The 16,773-nt window shown below is 40.2% G+C and overlaps 1 protein-coding gene across 3 annotated transcripts in view; it reads right to left on the bottom strand.

Annotated features, from left to right (window-relative positions):
* The window catches only part of HSPBAP1 (HSPB1 associated protein 1), a 37,551-nt gene that overhangs the window by 6,660 nt on the left and 14,118 nt on the right, over positions 1 to 16,773 (bottom strand). For 2 of the 3 annotated variants that reach the window (XM_051787625.1, XM_051787626.1), the window contains exons 3-5: positions 12,711 to 12,895; positions 8,491 to 8,627; positions 5,167 to 5,338 (exon numbers count right to left, since the gene is read on the bottom strand). In XM_051787625.1, the coding sequence (XP_051643585.1) occupies positions 5,167 to 5,338; positions 8,491 to 8,627; positions 12,711 to 12,895 (494 nt within the window). Of the gene's footprint in view, positions 1 to 5,166; positions 5,339 to 8,490; positions 8,628 to 12,710; positions 12,896 to 15,960; positions 16,015 to 16,773 lie in introns of all 3 variants that reach the window. The other variant, XM_051787627.1, reaches the window with a different exon arrangement.

Below are 16,773 nucleotides of genomic sequence, written 5' to 3'. Positions count from 1 at the left end.
TTCCATAAAGACACTTGCTCTCCCTCTTATTTTTGGGCAAGCTTATGCATGTTAAAATAAGGATTTATAGCAGGAAGAAAACTGAAATTATCAAAAAGCAAAAGGACTAAAACTTTAAGGAAGATGAAGAAATGGAAAAAAGTGATTAAAACCAAAAAATACATCTGGCAAGCAAGCAGAACTAACAAAAGACCAAAAAACCCCCAACAAAACAAACAAAAAACAGCAAAGAGAGAAGTACAGTAGGATTCTTCTACCTTTACAAACTAGTATTCTTCTAGGTTTGCAAATTAGAAGCAAAAAAACCCCACAACAGAATGAAAACAAAAACCCACCACCACCACTTCTATCAACCCTACAATAAAATAAAGCAGACTTCCATATGTTTATGAATATGGGACAGAGATTTAGCTACATTCCAATAGGAAATGTGAAAGTAAACCACAGTGAAATAACACACACACAAATGCAGTGAACGTTTGACAGGGAAAATGTAAAGAGCAATAGCAAGACAGAACTATTCCAAGCGAAGAGATAATCTTGTGCTAGCCTGCTTTCTACAGAACATATCTAACTTTGCAGGCTGGGAAGATACTGATCTAAACAGCAACCAATCAGATAATTCTAATATTTAGGCTAGTGATAGGCAAATATAGAAAATGAAGTCAAAGTAGGACAGAAATCCCAGAAAAGATAAAAAGAAATTCTGTAATGGGAGGAGAGAAACCAAGGGAATACTTGGGAGAGCAAGTGGAGCAATGCTGAAGAGTTGTACAGCACAGAGAACAGACCAGGTTTGAATTCTCAGTGGACATGATTAACTCGATACAGTGCAAAGGTAGGGCAAAGGTGGAATTGCTTCAAAAAGAGAGCATATCCTGAAGTGAAATATTATACCAAGAAATTTCTGCTCATTAGAAAAAGGTATTTAGGTAAATGCACATGAAAAGGAAGCCAGTGTGATGGGAAGATAAAGATGTAGGGCCATGGGGGGACCCCAAGGAAATCCCAAAGCTGCCTGTAACCATGGCAATGAAAAACAAAATAGGTACAGTCAATTCTGTGGAAGCACCACCTGGGGACTCTGTGCGAGTGCTGCTACCCCAGCCTATGCCCTGTCCCTGCTGGTGCCTGGCTCTCCTAGTCCTAGTAAGGTGCTCCTTACCCTGCCTCCCTCCTTTCTCCTGAGCTGGTGTCTTCCCACACACTGAAACTAAGCTCCAAGGGCCACTGATGTCAGAAACGTCGAGGACAGCCCTTGGGAAAAGCAGTGAAGAGAGAGGGAGTCCATTCCTTGTCCATGGCAACCCTGGCAGGAGACTGAAGCTCAGGGAAGATGGTGAGGAGTTAGGAACTTGCAGGTTTCACCTTTGGATTGCCTGGCTTTTGGGGCACTCAAGGGGTTCTCCCTATGTGTTACAGGCTGAGTGCTGTTTTTATCACCAATCCCAGTGTAAATTCAGCTCCTGGACTCTTCTGCTTCTTCTGTGATGGAGATGATACTTCTTGTGTCTCAGGGTTGGGTTTGGCTGACTGCCTTCTCTATGGGGTGACTTGGGGCCAAATGAAAGTTTGGGAGACTTTAATTTGTAGTCTTCCAAATGAAAATTATTTATTCCTTCCCAAAACAGAATTATCAACCATCTACTATGCATAATGCTGTGGGCAACTCTGAATCCTCCTTCACTAAAATAACCTTTTAAAAGTATTTTGTCTACTTGGAGCTGGAATGTTTCACTGCCTTTTAAAAAGTTTGAGTTATTGTATTTCTTGACTTGCTACAACACTTTTTTCTTTGGTATCAATTATATTTTTCTTGGCTATTCAGACTGTACTGCTGTTCCCCACTTTAAGCCCAATCTGAAGTTCTCACTTCTTTTCTTTAAAGCTGGCACACAGGGAAATCCCTTCCTGACTTCATGAATATTTCTGCTTGCTCAGTGTTGGGTTAGAAGTCAGAGGTTTATTTGTGCTGTTGGGAGCTCTGGTTGCCGGGCAGGATCCTGTGGTGTGTTAGATGCCACAGCAGGAGCACAGAAAGAGAAAACCTTGCAGCTATATGCAGGAACTGAGTGACAACTGTATTTATGGACAAAGACTGAGTTCAAGATGTTTTTCTTTAGACTTTCAAGAAAGCAGATAAGCAAAAGCAGAGGAGGGGAGCTTCTTAGCAGCAGAGCACAGTGAGAGACAGCAAGCAGTAACGCTGATCTTTTTCTAAAATCAGTATTTCCCATATTGTGACAATATTTTTCAAGGCTGGAAGGGAGCATCCTTCTCAGACTCAGTGAGACTCTAAGACTAGTTCAGTCAGGCCTTTCCTTGCACTTCTGCACTGCAGCTCCTCTGGCTTTAGGCTGCACCTGGGGCACAGGGCCAGGACACAGGAGAGCTGAGTGCTGCCTCTAAACAGCAAACAGTTTAGGGGCTCCTGTCTGGGGCAGTGTGAGAGGGAATGGTGTTGCTCACGGGAGCCCAGTGTCCAAGCTGCTTGCTCTCCATCAGGAGGGCTCCTTTTATAGCCTGTTCTGAAGGACAAGATGAGATGAATGTTCCTGCAGGAGTGTAATTGTCTAAGATCACCTTGTAGAGGTGCCGGGTTCTTCCCACTGATGGCACATAGGGCACCTGTCCTGAATGGGGTTTAAGTTGAGGATGGCAGATCCTACCCTAACTCTCTTAACACTTGTCCCAGAGCATGGGGTGGAAGGTTCTAGAACAGACATGTTTTGCCCCATTTGTGGTCTTTTAGGCAGCATTTGTATATTTGTGAAAAGAATCAAGGTGTCACCAGAAATGGTGCAGAATTTACTCAACTCCCTACTTTGCACTGAGCCTTGCAACCACCCCACAGGTGACCAGGTTCAAATATTTCTAAGGAGCCCCATCTGTGTGAGACAACTTGAGCTTGTAACTTTGTGGATATGGTCAGGTACTGCTGCAAGCCCTTCACCTACTCAGCTGCCTATTTGAGTAAGCTTGATATCTAACTGTTTTCCTAAGTTGTTTGAGAACAGATCACTAATGTATAACTACAAATTGTGGTAAGACCTCTGTGGAAATGTAGCCCACAGCCACAGGTCAAGTACAGGATGAAACCTTATAAAACCTAAAGTCTCAGACAACTACCAAAATTCATAACAGAGGTTCGCCTCTGAACAATACAGTGGAAGGGCACAAAGGATGCAGCTGAAGTATGCATTGTGCATTGGTACAATGTTATATGAAGGAATTCTGCTTTTAGGCAGAATGGGTGTAGAAAAATGGCTTGTAGCAAAAACCGACCAGAAGGTGGCATTAGACACATTAAGTTTTTGATATTCAAAGCTGCACTCACCCTACATGCAGCTGCTCTCCTGAATACCTAAGAACACCTTTGTCTTTATTTTTTCAACCCTTTATTGTTACAATAGTCCAAAATGTTCCGTGTTACCCTCTGAGAATGAGTGGAGATTCTACATATTAGCACAAAATAAGGCAGCCCACAAATTCTGCAGTAATTGTATTACTTCTGTGTGAAAACCACTGTTGAACACATATCAAGACTGTTATTATTTAGGGATTCTCTCTCTTGTTAACAAAGGAGTTCTTCTAGGTCATTCCTTTTCTCCCCATCAAACAGCAGCACTCCCCAGCCACCTGCCCCATAAGCTTCTGGATGAGATGCTGGATGAAGGCAATACCTCACTGCTCCATCATTGCTTCCACATTACTCCCCCCTCCACCCTGAAATCCAAAAAGTATTCCCTTCATGGAAATGCAGACAAATTGTATTACTGAGCTGGCTCAAGAACTTTATTCCTAGCAAGATTAATTTGTAATTGCTTTAAGCCTAATTAAAATTAAGATCATATTAAAGGTTCACTACCACACTTGATCATTGCAAAGGAGATTATAAATTGAAATAGTGTTGGGGACCAGGGATAATGCACTGCTGAATGAATGTGGCATTTTTATCAATAGCAAAAATTTTTTCTTTGTGCTTTAAATTATTGAATGATGCAACCTTATGAAGTGCTGAATGCAAAACTACTCATTTGCTTTAGGAGTATGAGTAGGAGCTAATGTAGTGCAAACAATGAAGGTTGATCACAGATTCCTCATTTGCATCTGTACCAATTGCAGAGCATACACTTCCCAGTTCATAGGTATCATCCTCTTCTTGGAAACTACTATCCTGCTTCAACCTGCCATCTCACCAGTTTATGGGAGCACTCCTCAGTCTGCCTTCTCAAAATTAACTGGATTAGCAAAAATCCATTCCTTAAATTGTTGAAGGCAGCTGGGTTTGCCAGCTAGGGACAGGGGAACACTCACACAAGTTGCTGAGCTGGCAGGTCAGAAGAGGTGACAGCATCTGGTAGGAGAATGGTGAGAGGGCTCTGGAAGCGGCAGCTCCACCGTGTGAAGTGGTCGGAGCAACAAACATTGCAAAATTCCTCTGGAAAGGCCTGACAGCTTGAGATGTGCAGCAGTGCGTTACAAGGACACGCATGGCTGAACAAATGAAAAAGGGTAATTCAGACCTCAAATACAGACCATGTTGATTAAATAACGAAGGACACTGCTTACAGCAGGAGACTAGGAATTAAGAGTCCCAAGCCCTACTCTCACACTGCTGCTGACTGCCTGTGTAACTGTAAACCAGGCACTTATAACTGAACTTTCTCAGTAAAACAGGATTAATAATATCCTCACATCCCTGTAAAGCTCCACGAAACCTTTGGATGCTGTGTGCTCTAAATGCAAGTATCACTGAAGTATTTATTAAAGAAACATGAGAAGGCTATTCACTACCAAAGTATGAGCTCCTTTGCTAGCTCTACATACTCATTAATCAAATGCATTTTATGCAAAATACTGGTGTCAGAGTTCGAGAAAGTTCTAAAGCAGACAGATTGGAGGTGGTTGCAAGAACTGTGATGGAATTAGGCAGCTGATTCAACTGCTTCTTCAAATGTTTGCAGTTTTTGTACAAAAAAGTCTAGTAAAACAACTGTCAGCAAAGAAAACTCCTGTGCTGAGAGAAATGTGTCAAGTCTGAGTGCAGAGTGAAGGAAGAGAGAAATTCCACAGTCAATTTGATAAGATTTTCTAGCCTTTAATTAGCCAGTTAAATGACTTACAGGAATATAAAGTAATGTAAAGCTTGTATGTAAATGGTACCTGTCCTGGACTGAGTGTAACGACATGGGCTGTTGAGTTCCTAAACTTGGGAAAGTGTTTCAGATCAGGGTTGGCAACGTTGACTTTGCTGAATACGCTGGATTCCTCATAAGGGATCCTGGTAGGATAAAGGAAACTGGTGTCACCAGGTGGGAAGAGGTGCCATCTCTTCCTGAAAATAGAGAGAAGACAAAAATGTATTCAGTGCATGTCACTTACAGCAAAGAACTAAAGGCAGTAGCAAGGTTTTCAATAAAACATAAATCTGTCTTCGCTGTGTGAATCTCCTACGCAGTGAGAACACAGGCAGTGCTTACAGGCTGTCTCCTGAAAGTGTTTTTAAAATATTCCACTTTTTAATTTTTTAACTGAAAAGATTTACAGCTTCTCACCAATTATTTCTAAAAGGCAGATAACATAAAATTTTAAAAAAAGCTCTCCCATCTGGTTTCTCCGTCCTCCCTTTTACATGCAGCATTTACAGATGCTCAGAGAATTAAAATCTGCTCTATAAACTAGTGGAAATAGTTTTGTTAGAGACAATGTATTTTTGTTCAGTGAATGAATGGCTTTCAAAATTCACGTTTGTTTTGAAAGGAGGGCATTGTGTGTTTAGGATGGCAACAGTAAAAGGGTACAGACATGATCTTCTGTTTCCTATCATCACCTGGAGTACTTATGAGGCTGTTAGTCATAAACCCTTCATTCTCAGTAAAAATCACCTTAATGCTCCCATGCCAAAGATGGCATAAATAAAACCCAGACACACCCATAGACATAAGCATCCTGAAACATCTGTATTTTTGTGTTATTAGTACCATATGATGAAAATGTGGCTTGTGTGGGCCACTGGGTTTAAGAACTTACTGATGTGACTAAATGCCCAGAGGGAGCACAACAGGGTTGTTCTGTTCCTTGTCTGGGGACATTCATGTGCCAGGTTGCTCTCTATTTGCCCAAAGAAGCACGTGAATGCACCACAGTGCAGGACCAAGCAGAGCTGAGGCACAAACCTTGTTCTCAAGGGTTAATGTCTCTATTTCATTTACATAGACCAGATCAAAGGAAAAAAAAAAGAATATGCCAGAACTGGTGGTGCCAGTTTTATGGGTACTATAAATGAAATATCTTAGTGGGTACATATGTTATTTAGAAACAGAAGTTTTATATGGCGGTACTTTAGGTGATAGAAAAAACCAGAAGGAATACACAAAGAGAGAATTTATTACATTTAAGAGGTGCCAGGCAAACATGACCCATACACCAAGCAATGGAAAGGTAAAGGCAGCACTTTATAGCCCAGCTGGACAACTTGTGCAGCTCTCCTCTTTGTTTTGGACTCTAGCGAGAGCTTTTCTTTTTGTTCCTTTTCCTTGGTATTCACTTCTTGCTTTTTGTCTACTGCTTCTGGTTGTCAGTTCTAAGTCACGGATCTGAAAATAGGAGAAAAGCAACTAAGTGGTACAAAACCAGAAGAGACAGGAACAGAAGAGATAGGAGTAGCAGGATAGCCAGAACTGGAGAGACCAGCACAGATGGAAGTGCCATGGGCCGCTGACATTTCTTGGTAATTACCAAACCTATTGCTGGGCACAAGCACAAAACCAGTTCTTCTAAAACTCAAGCCTTGCTGCAACTTTATTTTGCCCTCCAAGCTAAATTCTCTGAAGGGGTGGAGAATGACTAGGTTAGGAGGCTCAGGGTTAATCCTGCAGGCTCATGACAAAGCAATATCATGAAGCAAAATATTAAGAAGCCCGAGGGATGCAAGGAGGAAATTCAAGATAGCAACAAAGGGCTAAGGAGTCATCCCTGGCTTTCCTGCAAAGGCAAATCTATTTAAGTTTAGCATAAGCTTATATTCTTTTACAAAGCTTGTCTTGTTTGCGAGTCTCAAAAGGGAATCTTTCTGCTCTGAAGAAGAGCACACGATTCACAAGCTTGTGGAAGTTTGCAATCTATTTAAAAGCTTTGCTCTTGAAGAAGAAAACAACTTTGTCTTTTCAGGCCGTGCAAAGGCTTTAGACTTCTTTCCCTGAGAGGAACAAGGATTTTGTTCTACTAGAGGGGGAGGAAGTGTCTTGGGAAGGCAGACAAAACTGCTACGTGATGCTGGGACGCTGGCTGGAGTTCAACACCTAAAGGTAGGTATCACGTCTGCTAGATCACTGTACTTATTTAGCACACCCAGTATTTTGGTGGATCCTTAGAAGATATTTAGGCATTTAAATCTCATGGTTCGCAATGAGACTTCTGGCTCCTGAATACACTTAAGTGTCTGGACTTCAATGCACAAGGCTTACTGATGTGATCTGAAGTGTACAAGGACTGGCTGCAGCACTGTGCAAGGCTGAGGAAGGCTTCTGGAGTGTCTCTGCTGCACATCCACCCAAGGATTTCAGGGCCATTTAAAAATGTGAAGAAAAACCCACCTGGGAGCTAAACAGAGTTACCCTTCTTAGAGATAAGATGATGATGAATTCATTTCCCTGAAACCTTAAAGCCAGTCAACCTGTGGCACTGCCCAGCTAGGAGCCAGCACACCTGAATTCCAATCCTGCACCTTCATCACACCACCACCACTGTGATTCTACTGTTCTATAAAATGTCAGAATAATTAATCTCATTGAAATCCCACTAGCAATTTACTCCTTCCACTCCATAGTATCAAACCTAAAAAATGTGTACAATGTTTTTGTTACCCTAGCACTACTCTAGCAATAATAGATAACAATAAAAAAAACAAAAACCCTGAGGCCAACATGCAAGGAAAGGAAAAAAAAAAAAAATGGGGAAAAAAAAAGACAGCAGGCAAACAGGCAGAAAGATACAGCAACAAAGTCACACGCTCCCACATGAGTTTGGACCCTCAAATGTCCCTTTCAACTTTGCTCACAGCTAGCTGCTTCCATCCTGATGTTCCCTTTTTAAATTAATTCTAGCAGGCTATTAGAGGTTCTTGCACAGAGAATATTGTAAAAGTCTAAAGGAGTTTATTTCTATTTTGTTTCGGGGTTTTTTATTTTTACCTCTTTCTCTCCTAATTCCAAATTCCTGAATTCATAACTACTAGGAATGTTTATTATTGAGTTACATAACACATAGATCAGAAAATAAAACTGTGATAGCTCTATGACCAAGCCAAACTCCAACCCCCTCAAGTTCTGCCATTTCCTGTAGAACAGTTATGATGCTCTTCAATCATTGAGAGCTCAGAAAACCAAAATAATCAGGACCTAGAATTAATACTCAAAGAGTCCAAAACTAGCTTTAAGCATAGTATAACTCTCCCCTATATTTGCTGTATGTATATGCACTTGTTACCTTCCTTCTACTTGCAACACTAAGTTGCAGCCATAGGAGTCCAAATGGCAGGGGGTGTTTGCTCCTTCAGAACCAATCCAAAGCGTGCTCTCTTTTCCACCTCTTCCAGGAAAACCAAAGTCAGACCACCTTATATCCTACAGCAACAAAAAGGTTATATATGTAAGCTGTTGAACTAATTCACGTCCTACCCTCAGTTCTCAGTCTCCCATCTTCTCCTTCCATTGCTCAGTCACTCCTTATCCACTGCAGCTGTTGATCCTTGGTGGGGTTCTGGAGCATGCATGGCCTGTGCCCCTTCCTCCAAAATTATCCTCTCTAGCAGCATTTCTTCTGCTGACTTTCTTCTTCTGACTACACAACCTCCTAGATCTCTGTCTCCAGTTCTCACCCCTCCCTTTCACATCACTCAAGTTACCCCTTTGCTTTACAGAAGGACTGTCCAAATGCTCATGGCCACATTGGGCTTGTTGTCCTTTTCAAACACTCCTTTTTAACTTTCTCCACTCTTAACCATCCACTCAAGCTCAGGATTCCCTTTAGAAAAATTCTGATATATGGCATTTAAAAAAGAAAAAGAAAGAAAGTAAAGAAAAATTCCTATTCCCTTTTCAAATCAATTTGATAATGCATGTGGCACATTTGCTCTATCTTTGCTCCTATCTCAGCTTTCTCCACGTACTCTGGGGACACACAGACTTTACCCCATCTCTGACCCAGTGTTATGCTGCTTTTTTAAAGTTTTCTTATTATTTAATGGACACATTTGCAACTGCAGAGACAGTGAACTTGAAACAACTTGACTACATGGCGAGAAAGGGCAGAACAGGCATGCATATGTTACGAACACAGTCCTGGAGCCTTCCCATCTGTTGATCCTCCCACAACCAATCCCTTGGGGACGATGAGGCACAGCGAGGTATTTTTCAGACAGTCCAAGAGTTTTGCAGAATGGTTCTGGACAGCTTGGATAAAGCTTTCCCATGTTTCTACAGCTCACCCTGCCACCTGCAGGGCCTGATCATTTGTTTATTGGAAAGCACTTGAAGTATACTGGCCAGAGATATTGGTGCCTTTTGGCTGGAGCCCCAGACTGAGCCACAGGAAACAGAAATTAAACTACTGGCTTCCTGATGGTCTTGGGCAAATCACTTCATCTCTGAGCTTTATTTTTCCTTTCTTGAAAAGGAAGATAATGGTATTTGTTCCATTTCAGTAGAGCACTTTGGGGTCATTCACATCACCTGACTTTAGTAACCTAACTTAAGCTTGGCTCCTGCTGTAGTCAAAGCACTCTCAATCACACCTTGGAAAAGCCTCTCCCTTTTTGCCATCTATAAAGAGAAAATAGGAGTCTGGCCTCCTAATTTAAGCATGTAAGCTAGCTGCTCGCAGACAGTGGATGACTGTCCTTTTTCAAGATCTAGGGATGAGGCAAACTAAAGCTAGACATTATGAGGATAACTTCACCATGACTCTGTATCAGGAAACCCTCAAAATGAGCAATAGCCTTCCCAAAAATTAGGTGTTGCTAAAGATTTTGAATTTCAGAGTTATTGATTTTAAAGATATCATTTGAAAAAAAATGCAGAAGCATAATATAAACATTTGTCAAAGACAGTAAAAGATCAAAAAGAAAAAGTTGATCCTATAGATTTCAGCAGCCATAAAATTTAAAATCCAATACAACTATTTCAGTGAAAAAGTTAAGCGTTACACCATCTCTACACTTTAATCTCACACTTAAATAGTTTTTGTATTTTGTTACAATTTAAGTGGGAAGAAAGCACACATAATCAATATTAGATTTAAAAGAACTTTTTCAAAATGTTGCTGCTGTAGTAAATAGTTGAAGCGATTATGGGTAAAATAGTTTTTAACCAATGAACTGAAAAGGAACTGGTAGTATTACTGAAATCTTGTCACAGTGGGTTCCTTTCCTACAATAAAAAACGACAGTAAGAAGAAATGTACTAAAAGGTGTTCCAACCATAACAGATGGCACATTACTTGTGAATTATATTTATTTCATTTGCTGCTTATAATGAAGTTAATCTGTACCCGTATGTCACTTTAAAAGGTCTCATTTCTATTTAAACTTCATGCATGTATCTTGCTTCTGATTTATATCTCAAATTCTGTAATGAAATATCAACTGAACAAAAAACGTAAGATGCTAGATATTGCTCATAGATTAGAATAATGGAATCATTACCTTAGCCCACACAACTGTAAATGATAAACAGTGCAATCTAAATTTCAAACAACTTCTAAATGGCCCTATTAATCACTATAAATAACAGTGCAGTTGGCCTTCTTTTCCCCTTCAAATCACCTTACGTAAATCTAAATAAAATCTAGAAAGAAAAAAAGCAGTTATCATCAAATTCACACAAGAATGGAAGAGAATTTCTACAAAGAACTCTTTTGGCTGGTATAAATTGTGTAGCAGTGTTTCAAAAGCCATATGAGTCTGGAACTGATGGATGCATTTCACTCCCATGCCTGTGAAAATGACAGATGACACACACCATATTTGCTTGCATAACACCGTTGATTTTTTCCTTCTCAGATTCTGCTTTTAAAAAAATCCACGGCATAACCATTACGTGTATCTATTCTAAAACTGCAGTACAATCTGTTGCTTGTTATAGGTCAGGGGATCAGGTTGTGGTATGACACCTGCGCAGAAATGCAATTCCTCGAGCCTTAACTTTATTCTTGAATGGGGGCAAGGGGAAGAAGGAGGTTAGGAAAGTTATTGTTTTCTTCAAGTGTGTTTTTAATGACCAAATGAAGCAGCAGGCTGTTGAGGCCTTCTGAGCTGCTATTATCTTTTGCCCTAAAACATAGGAAAATGCTGTCTGTCGAGGCAGTTTAAAAAGAGAAGATCAAGACAAGACCACAGAAAGAGGAAGTCGTGCGAAGATCTGGGGAAGCCTGAAACATCCCTGGAGCTCTCGACTTAGTTCAAGAAACATGAACCAGTATCAGTCATGCAGCCCAAGTTTATGTGATCCTGATTGTGTTTCAGTGTGCTTAGGAAGGGCAGGAAGAAAGAAAGGTAAGATGATCTCTGTGTTCAAACCACAGAACAATGGGAGACAGTCTGAAAAAAGGCTGATTACTGATAAATACCAATTTTACTGGTATAAAAGAATAAAATACATATAAGGAGTATGGGAAATGCTTTCTGACAAAATAATTAATTTGAAGGTGCTTAACAGTTTGTACTCTCTGACATCCCAGTGATACAGTTTTTGCAGGGAATTATGGATTCCATTTCCATCTTTCAAAGTATAGAAACGAATAAGGCTTCATTTACTACTCTCTTCTTATATCTTTTGAAAATGTACACCTTTTGTATAGCTATCCTTAATTTTGCCTGCTTACAATTTGCAAGGAGAAGTAGCAGGAATGTAGATGAACCAATACATAGAAATAGCAGATAGACACAGAGAAAATAAAAGAAAATACCCCAGGTAGGTGTCCTGCATTCGGTAATTACCATAGATTACGTATTTCCATGTATTTTACTGTCTTCACAGAAAATAGAGGTATAATAATGCTGCAGACTCAGACTCCTCCTCACAAACAGTTAATCTAAATACATTAAGGAAAGGAACTGTGCTACTTGAGAAAATGAGCCACAAGCCAAAACATGGAGCAAAACCATGTTACAGCCCTGTTGCTACAAGCAAACACATGCCATCAAATCCTCTCTCCTGAGTGAAGCTGTTAATTAGGGCACCATGCAGGTACCAGGTGGATCTGGGGCAGCAGCAGGGTCTTAAGTTTGCAATATGCCAGGCCTGCCAGCTGCCTTTCCTCTCTACTCCCTATTACTACTTCATGTTCATACCTTCAGCAGAGGTGCAGAGGTGGTGTTCATTTGCCGAGGTCACACACACGACTGGGTGCTCCCCAAGCCTGCTCAGTCACAAAATGGTGCTGGGCTAAATGGGAAGGAGAGTACTGCCAATCTGGTAGCTGGTTTTGTCACTCGGGGTGTTGCTTTTAAACTTATAAGGAGATACAGAATTGTAGATGGCTGCCACTTGGTACTAGTTCTCCACTAGCCTGACAGCCAAAAGCTTTTATTTCAAAATTTTAAAATAAATGGCCAAAGGAGCAGAGTGGGGATAGCAGTAGAGGTTTCAGAAACTACACTAGACAATTTGCAATGGTTAAACTCAGAAGAGATAATATTAATGGTTTACCTGGAAGATTTCTGGCTTGTCTTCAAATATCCTGGCAATGTATTTGTAGTCAGCGTAAGCCCAGTATTTCGAGGAATCGTAACAACTGAATGGTCCAGAGAGACAAGAAGGCTGCCCACAGCTCCAAGCCAAAAACTCTTCAAGTGTAGCCTCCACGTAGCTACACCTGGTTTCAAACTGGGGAACTAGAGTAACAAAAGGAAAGCCCAATATTACATGAGCATTGAGTACAGAAGCAGTAAAAATAATACATAGTTTGTCTCTCAGCTCTGGTTAAATGCAACATGAGAGATGAAGAGGGACTAGGTGGTTTGACTATGGTCAATAAAATGGTTCTCATCACCTAACTCAAAATGAAAGTCTGAGACTATTGCTTTTTCATTAAGGTTTAAGTGAATGACTGTTACCTTGAACTTGCTGTGAGACAAAAGCACACCAATAGTTACTCTTGTTCTTCAGCACAGTAACTCAATAATACGCCCAAGTTCCCTAAACAACTTCGCTTCATCTCCCTTCCTAAGTGGAAGCTGCAAATGTACATGTAACTATTTGTGTACTCTTTATTTTGTCTCCATGGATTTATGCAGATGGACATGTTCATCTCACCCTTTCCCTAAAGCAATAACCAAACCAGCATGGTAATGTATAGAAAGTAAATTATGGAACCACACACGTGCTGCCAATGATCCATCTAAAATGCTGTGTGCCCTTATTTTTCATTTGGGACTGACAAAAGCATATTGCAGTGTTCTTGGCAGACACAAAAAGTATTTACCAGCAGTGTTTTGCTCCCATCATGCTTTGGTCAGGCTGACTGATGCAGCCTTACAGCTCAAGGTCAGGTCACTTGGAAGTTCTACAAGATAACCCACATCACAGTATACTTTAATTGCACTTAATCAAAGATCCTCATTTCCCACAGCCACTAATCGTGCCAGCTTCAAAGAGACATCCAATGTTAAAAAAAATATTACTTTACTATAACTACTACTGAGGAAAAATTACTGCAGCCTGCATGAATAACAATGACAGAGCTGCAATTTAACCTTGTGTAACTTGCACAGAGCTGCACAGAAATGGGATCCTTTCACTATTGTGCAGCAGCAGCAGCTCTTCGTTCTTTACCAGTTTCATTTTGTTACCGCAGCAATTCCCATAGAGTATCATACATTTGTTCTTATTCCCTTTGGGCAGGAAAACAGCTTTTATAAACCTTTATCACCATTATTTTGCTATTTTCCATTGTAGTAGCCTAGGTAGTGGTTTCCTTCCCCACACTATCAAATCATTAACTAAAAGTGTCAGATAAGCCTCGCTATTCAGTAACCCATAACCTGGGTCTGTGCAGTAGAAAGGCTCCCTACCTAAGGGCTGCATACAAGTCATATAAATTACCTGCAATAACCAAAAACCTCTATATCTGATCCTGTGTCTGTGCTGCAGTCCCTCTCCTGATACCCAGTTATTAATGCAATGCACATCATTCTACTAAGAGATGGTCTGAGGGAAAAATTAGATAAAAGACACAAGCACTACTTGAAGGTGGTTCTATAGCTGTATTACTTTTATGAGAACAAAGAGCTCCTAGGACACTGCCTATTTTCCAAGATAACTCAGGAGCAAATGTTTTAAAGGCAAGAAACATGCTCTTTCTACCTCACAGTCTCTTTCACTCTGAGGTTCATAAAAAAAAAAAAATCCAACTATGAAATGCAAGACTGTCTTGTAGGATACAATCTCTTTGGGACAGGGTTCTTGCTTTGATTTATAACTTGTGCAGTATCAAGGTGTGCGTGCTCATGGAAAAATAAATAATAATAAAAAACATATTCAGGCAATCTAAAGATTGCTTAGATGAGCTTGTAGGCTGCAACAAGGGTGAAAATGTTAGCAATGAGCAACTAAAAGCAAGAACATTATTAACCAGTTTGCTAATACTTAATGACTAAAAGCTGAAGGTGTTTTGTAATTGACAAATTGCAGATTTAGCCATGCAAGTCTAAAGTAGGCTGCCAGTTCTGTCTGATGTCATGGTATCTGAAGGCATAACAATCCTCCTGTCTCCCACTTAGTGCAACAGATTGAAACACAGGGAGAAAGAGAGGGAAAAAATGGTTTCTCAAGAAGCAGTTCCCCTCCTTAGTTAAGGTCTGGACCTGACAGACACCAACTCCTGTTTATCTCAGGAAGAGTGTATGCAATGTATACTAAGGCAAATGTAAGGGGAAAAAAGCATAATAGCCTTAGAAAATACCTAAAACTCCAGTAAGAATGCAAGTGAAATATCTCCTCCATTTCTTTAAAGAAAACCAAACATCTATTCACAGGAGTGCTGGGGAATTACAATTATTTAAACAAATAATCCAAGCAAGAAATAGCCATTTCATACTATAACAAAGCACAGGCATACTCACAAACAAAAAAACTGGCCATCCACATCCAACTCCAATAACCACCTCAAATCTCAGCTTTATGCAACATTTAATCAGTGTGCAGCATTTGTACTGTATTTTCAGCCTCCTATTCAGCTACTGAATCTATAACCACCTTTACATCCCCCCTATATCAAACTTCAGGGGCCTGAATTCTTCTGCCATCCTTAGTGGTAAAACCTCTTGGGCAGATGATCAAGTTGCAGCCCTTTTCTAACCAGCTGCATATCTGACAGCATCAGCTCTATCCAGCATCAATAACAGAAATTTCCTCCAGAGATCTTGTGACTCATAAACTGATCAGCATGACAACTTCTTGTTCTCTCCAGCTTCTCCACAGTAAACTCATTGTTTATTCATTTTACTCTACAACCACAGAAAATGGTCAAAATAAGAAATGGCTACACACAGAAATCAGTTTTGTGTAAGCTTTCTTCTTACTTTGTACTTGCTGATTTGCTCCAGGTAGCCATCAGATAGATGGGCTATAATGCTGCATCTCCTCTGTCAGAAACTAGACTTCTGCAGCTTTTGCCCACCCTTTATCCCACATGAGAAAAATAAATCTTTTAGCGTGGCTGGAACTAGATGAATAGGGATTTCCTGATTAATAGCGCCTTCATTGTTGTTGTAATGAATGCTGGTACTCTCTCTGGAGGTATCTTATCTCTGTCAATGCTTAATGCTCTGATTGTATTTTTTTCCCCCTCTTATAGACCCATACTGTTTAACCTGTGTAATCAGACAGAATACTATCAAACACACAAACTTAGGTAGGTACAAATAATTCACACAAATAATACTGCTAGCTCCCATACCTTCCATGTTTCAAATGTGCCTTCCACATCCACATGCCTTAAGAAATTAAAAACCTGCAAAAAAGGCAAATACAAAATCCACACAACTCCCAACCAGTTGCCCCATTTGCAATTCTCACTTTTTTATATTAAGGAATATTCAGTTTGGGAATCCCATCCAGGCTGCAGGTGTGGAACTAAGGAAAGATGAGAAATCGCTATAGTAAGAGGTTTCAAGTAATTTTGGTTCTTCCAGATGAACCTCATAGCTCAAATAACCTCAGAAACTGTGAAGGAACCATTCCAGAGTGACACCAAAATGTACCTACATGTAGGAGAATGGCTTTTTTTTTCCTGTTTCCAACACAGTGGCAGGAGTGGTCCCATCTAGTCTTAAGGCAATAAATCTATTGTAAACACGGAAGGAATATTCAGAAAGAGATCAATATGATTTTATTTGTATTTTTCTGTTGTTCTCCCTAACCACATGACTGCTACTGTTTCATCTAGGAAAGTTAGTTTGAAGAATGATAAGAAAGAGAGGCCCTCATTAAAAAATAGTGTTAAGCATTCAAGAGTGAGATCAACCACCTTCCAAATGACAGTGGCACATGAAATGTATTACATTATTTCAGACTTTGAGATGGCTTGGATAATGGCTTCACTAATATATCCTTACAATGCAAATTTTTTATAGCATCACAGGTCTCATTCAGCTACAATATAACCCCCGAAGGCTGTACCCATCTTCTTGAAGACAATTCTAGCTCACATTAGCATATAATGGAGATTCCTGGAGACAAATTCATTGCTGCATAGGGATTGATGCCTTTA

Source organism: Manacus candei, unplaced genomic scaffold (assembly GCF_025592945.1).
Source record: "Manacus candei isolate 608988 ecotype Guabito, Panama unplaced genomic scaffold, ASM2559294v1 h1tg000023l, whole genome shotgun sequence".
Taxonomy (NCBI): domain Eukaryota; kingdom Metazoa; phylum Chordata; class Aves; order Passeriformes; family Pipridae; genus Manacus; species Manacus candei.
The sequence above is the reverse complement of the archived record's forward strand: the minus strand, read 5'-3'. Positions and strand labels throughout refer to the sequence as shown.